The 5,187-nt window shown below is 38.6% G+C and overlaps 1 protein-coding gene across 1 annotated transcript in view; it reads right to left on the bottom strand.

The window, feature by feature from the left end:
* LOC113206259 (uncharacterized) overlaps positions 1 to 3,318 on the bottom strand; it is a 4,760-nt gene extending 1,442 nt beyond the window's left edge. The window contains exons 1-6 of the mRNA XM_052271522.1: positions 3,102 to 3,318; positions 2,717 to 2,868; positions 2,272 to 2,572; positions 1,236 to 1,315; positions 964 to 1,155; positions 669 to 867 (exon numbers count right to left, since the gene is read on the bottom strand). Coding sequence (XP_052127482.1) covers positions 805 to 867; positions 964 to 1,155; positions 1,236 to 1,315; positions 2,272 to 2,572; positions 2,717 to 2,868; positions 3,102 to 3,318 — 1,005 coding nt within the window. The 3' untranslated portion in view covers positions 669 to 804. The remainder of the gene's footprint in view (positions 1 to 668; positions 868 to 963; positions 1,156 to 1,235; positions 1,316 to 2,271; positions 2,573 to 2,716; positions 2,869 to 3,101) is intronic.
* Positions 3,319 to 5,187: the final 1,869 nt, after the last annotated feature.

Below are 5,187 nucleotides of genomic sequence, written 5' to 3'. Positions count from 1 at the left end.
CCGGCACCACCGGCACAAAGTTTACGCAGCGCACTTCTCATGTGTAGGAACCATGTGATGTGTGCGTTTTCAGAGCCTCCACCAACTCACTTCGCGCGCGCAATTTGAAACGTGAGGAAATCGATGCCGAGTATACGTCGAATCGACGTGAAGGGAAATATGAGGGAAAATGTCATAGAGGTTGTCCTTACAACAAAGTTGAAGCATAGTGGGGAAAAGATTAGGCTTGTAACACATGCCAATTCAACTGAACTTTAATTTTGGCACAGGTCGATATCTTATTTTCTTCGACCCGATTTTAGACTCGACCCATCTTAGATGGATCGACGCCGAATCGACGTCGATCCGACCTCTCTGTTCTGGCTGGGATGAGTGATTATTTATGAGTGATTATTTATCGGGTCTATATAAGGATTGAAGTTAACACCTTACTGTCATTATTTGCAAGGCTTTATTGAAGTACCATTTATCGACGCTAAATGAAACTAAACAAAAGGAATGCGTATCATCTCAAATTTAAAAGCTACATGACAAACTTTTGTTTGCAAGACAACTATCAAAATCTGTGAGAATTAGTGCCGGAATCACACTCTGATCAGATAGATAATCACTCATAAATTGTTGAATTATTTACTACATTCCCATATTGGTTTGAAATATTGACTTACACATTTGGGGCTTCTTCCCCTTCTGTTGAAGTTGAAGTACTTCTTGGTTGGCGCCTTTTCGTGCTGCTTCCAACACTACCTGAGGGAGAACGATAAAGTGCTGCGCATACATTGCCCAAATCACTCCCTAGTTGTGTCATTTTCTTGAGCTTCTCGTCTTCAGAAACATTAGTTCTATCAAGAAATTTGACGTATAATTCTGAAAAAGAAATTTAGAATTTAGACTCTAGCTGTAACATTAGATCAAAAGAATTTAATTAAGTTAATTGCTCTAATGACTAATAAGTAAAATTACCTCTGGCAGCCTCCATGAATGCAGGAGGAAACTGCTTCTTGCCAGCTGTCCGTGGTGTAGAGTAGCACAGTACATCTTGGCTTCCTGCCCGTAAACACCACACACCAGCGATTTCTGCCACGCTGTCTTATTGTCAGCAAGATCCAGCATGGAGTACGCAGAATTCAAAATGCTGATGCCATGTCCTAAGTCCTGAAATAGGAATATATATTTATAGATACATTTTTCACTCTCACCAGATTTTATTATAAGTTACTGGGTTGAAGACTTACAGTTCTTGGTGCACTAAACTCTGACCGAGTAGAACTGGACCGAGATGATCCAGCTGGTGGAAAAGCAGGCGGCCTCATCACTGCAAAAATTACACAAAAGCATTAGATAGATACACTTCATGAACTAGGGGTGCACTTGGTCAGCAGCCCCAGGAAATAATTCTCACCTGCTATTGCAGGGCAAGTGTAACAAAAACATGCTCAGCTCCACTAAAATATTGTTACAACAAATTTCAAGTCTCTAGATCATCTCCCTCCTGTGAAACTGATATGAGGAAAGCTCTCTATCGGAAGGGAACATGGAACATGTCTTCCCTTCTCACTCTTCTTGTTACTGAAGTGATAATCTTTTCCAAGGCAAAGTTTATCACTACATTATTACACTGTAATAAATGTGTTTGTAGATATACACCATATTTAGTAATATACTATTTACAAAATATGTTGTAAATGTACTACATGGCACACTTGCTATAATAGAAGCAAATACATTTAAATATAAAGATACGATTATAAACAGACACCTCACATATTGGCATCTTGCCTCTGTCTTTTGCTTGTAACGTGATATTGGATTTGTAGTATCTTTATACTATTTATAAATTAACTTTCAAATCCTAAAAACTTTCTAGCCCAATTACAAAATATAAGTTATATTGAGTTCATGGCTATCTATATAATGAATAAATTGACTAGAACAGAAAAAAAAATCACTTTTGATGTACCTAAGTATGTATAGGTAAAACAGATAACATAATATATTAGTTTTTTCCTACAGGGCAAGATCCATTAGATGGACCATATATACAACTATAAATTTTTTTCCTACAGGGCAAGATCCATTAGGTGGACCATAAATACTTAGCATCTAAAAATAAATAAATAAAATACAAGCATTAACTACAGTGAAAGGTAAACCATATTTAGTAGCCTGACTCAGTTTGAAAGTCCAGACTGTCTGGGATACCATTTAACCACTGTTTTACACTCTTAAATATTTCTTCTTGATTGTCAAAGTAGCTTGTGTCGTACTCACACATTTGACTTTTCAGTGTCTCGACCTCAGACCCTACTTTTCTCACATCATCACGAAGAGAAGGAATCACTTTAACAGCCTCCTCAATCCTCTCTATCCGAGCCTCAAAAGCAACACGTTGGTCCAGCTGCTTGCGTAAATTAGCCAGTTCTGCCTCAAGGCTCTTGATTCTTGCTTTATCTGTCTCTGCTGGCAAGCTGTCTACAGATGCATTTGATTCGGTTTCCAATGAACCATTAAGCAAGTGGCTATTAGAGACATTATCTGCGATTCGAGGGGCTTCTTGAGAGTTTCTAGCATTCTGAAACTTCGAAAACTATTTATGATAGACTGGTTTCTAGACTCCTTCTTGTTTAATTCTTTTGAACTCTGAAACAGTCAGAATACACAACTCACTATAGTATTCAGGCAGCTCTCATGAAACTTAATGTATAGCAGTACTTACTGTCTCTGTTTGTTGTCTCTTGATCGGATTCATATTTTCACTTCCATCACGCTCATCATTAGTAGTTGTAGCTATGTCAGAATCTCTCTGACAAAGGACTAGGAACCTGGGTCTCTTGGCCTTAATTGAGTTCTCCATATCTTCTTCAGAATCTAGAAAGAATAATAGATAAAAATTAATGGGCATTCTGTAAAACTTATGTTAAAATATTAGTTTAGTATTAAAGGAATATTTGGGTGAATCACGCTAAAGACCAAAAGGGCTTCAAGCTTGACAAAGAAATACTACAATCAAACTTAAGGTACTGTTTCAAGACTCAGAAATTTTAAATTTGTATACAAAATGTCAAGTTTCACAAGGGGCACATAACCAAACTGTCTCTTACCTGCCAACCGGCATACGTAGCCTTTGCACTTGAGCGGGCTACCATTTGGTTTAGTAAACTTGTAACTCAGAACCCAGTATAGTAGCGCACTGTTGAAATCGTTTAGATCGCTAGGTGCAAAAGGTTCAGTCTTTTTTTTGTCAAGAAAAACTCTGCTCACAGGCACTATTTCCCACTCGCTATCGGTAAAGGTAACGTAGGCAAATTTCGGTGCCATCTTTAAGACTTGTTAAAGACCACCTCAATGCTGAGTCACAGGTAAACACTTCTCTTATCTTGAACTACAAGTACCACAATAATTTCGCAAAGACAAAGTACAGCAAAGACGCGACAGTCTGTCTGTGGTCTGTGTTGTGTTACGAATGCGAAAACATCAAGCATCAAAAATGGCGATGTGATTAGAAGAAGGAAAAGAAAAATACGTGAAGTGTAGCCAACTGCGATAGTTAAAAAAACATAGTCGGACGGTTTCCCTTAAATATTTACGGTGTAAAGGTGATGTTTTAAGTTCTAATAAAATCTAAAATGCTTTCAGAAGTCTAAAGGTAAGGTTTATCTCGATGAGACTTTTGGTGGACATTTTTATTACTGTGAGTGCTGGTACCAACATTTTCCCGCAGGGCAAGCAGACGACCAGACTAGCAAACACTCTTTCCTTCTGCTGCCGGTGGACTGTAAACACGTACGTATACAAATTTACTGCAGAATTGTCGTCTAACTGTGTTTTGCTTTTTCCCTTGTAGTGAGAATGGACAGCCAGTTTAAGCTTAGGTATAAAAACTGGCAAGTGGACAAAACCCAATCGAAACCGAAATCTTCAAAGTACCGGCATATCCGCCGAGAGCGTGAGGTTAGTATTTTTGGTGTAAATTTCAATTTATATATGCTGAGTCATGACAACTGAATGCCAATTAAGGATTTCAGTGCTTTGATACTTAATGAGACAAGCATTTTTAGGCTGACTCTGACAAATTGTTTCAGAAGAACCAGTTGGGACCGGTCCAAGCCAACCATGGAACATTAGAAGAAAGGGGGGAGATTGCTGCGCAGATCAACCATCAAAGTTGTGGAATGGATGCTAACCCAGATTTCGAGCTCGAGCAGCTAGAACAAATTGAACAAGCAGTGCATAGTGATGAATATGCAGATCAGCTGGAATCTGATGCTGAACATTGGCACAATGCCGAACAGGTATGCATTACTCTTGAAGTTTAATGGCGGGGTGTCTGCGACTCGTAAACTAAAACATGCTCTGTTCTTGACAGATGGAGCAGGAGCCAAATGCTACCAGTTACTGTGACACTGAGCCTGCCTTCTTTGAGCCTGTAAACAGTTTAAATAATCCACCAGAAGAAGGAGGTCTCCCCAAAGAAAAACTTTGTGGATGTGGATGCACAAGTATGACAGCAGGTGATGTATTTTTGATGACAGTAGGTCTTGGTTTGCGACACAATCTTACATGGGCAGCACAAGTAGACATACTTAAAATGGTAAACCAGCTATTTAACTTGAACCCATTAAAAGCAACTAAATATTATTATGAGAAAGCTGTTTGCAGTGGTAACATAGCTGTAGACACTTACTTGTATTGCCCTGACTGTGGTGTATCTCTGGGGAAGGTAGAACAACAATTGAACCCTAATATTGTCTGTACTTGTAAGAAAGTAGTGTCAAAACAGTCAACTCTGTTCTTGTCTCTTAGTTTAGAGGACCAATTTAAAAACCTATTAAGGGATCCCGTATTTGCTAAGGATTTAATGTCTCATAGATTTGATAGGAAAAAAAATGGAGACGACTCCTTATTGAGGGATATTTTTGATGGTGCAGCATATCGAAAGCTATTTGATAGCTCTGGCCCTTTGTCTAAGCCCGAGAATTTCTCACTGTCGTTTAACACTGATGGAGTGTCAGCTGGTAAATCAAACAGTGTTAACAGAACTATGTGGCCGATTCTTGTTACTATTAATGAACTCCCGTACAGTATTAGGAATAAGTATGTATTAATAGCTGGTTTATATGTAGGCAAGACGCATCCCAATATGGATGCATTTTTAGAGCCATTTGTTGAACAGTTAAACAGATTGTC

This window comes from Frankliniella occidentalis, unplaced genomic scaffold, assembly GCF_000697945.3.
Source record: "Frankliniella occidentalis isolate FOCC.00 unplaced genomic scaffold, Focc_3.1 Scaffold164, whole genome shotgun sequence".
Taxonomy (NCBI): Eukaryota; Metazoa; Arthropoda; class Insecta; order Thysanoptera; family Thripidae; genus Frankliniella; species Frankliniella occidentalis.
The sequence above is the reverse complement of the archived record's forward strand: the minus strand, read 5'-3'. Positions and strand labels throughout refer to the sequence as shown.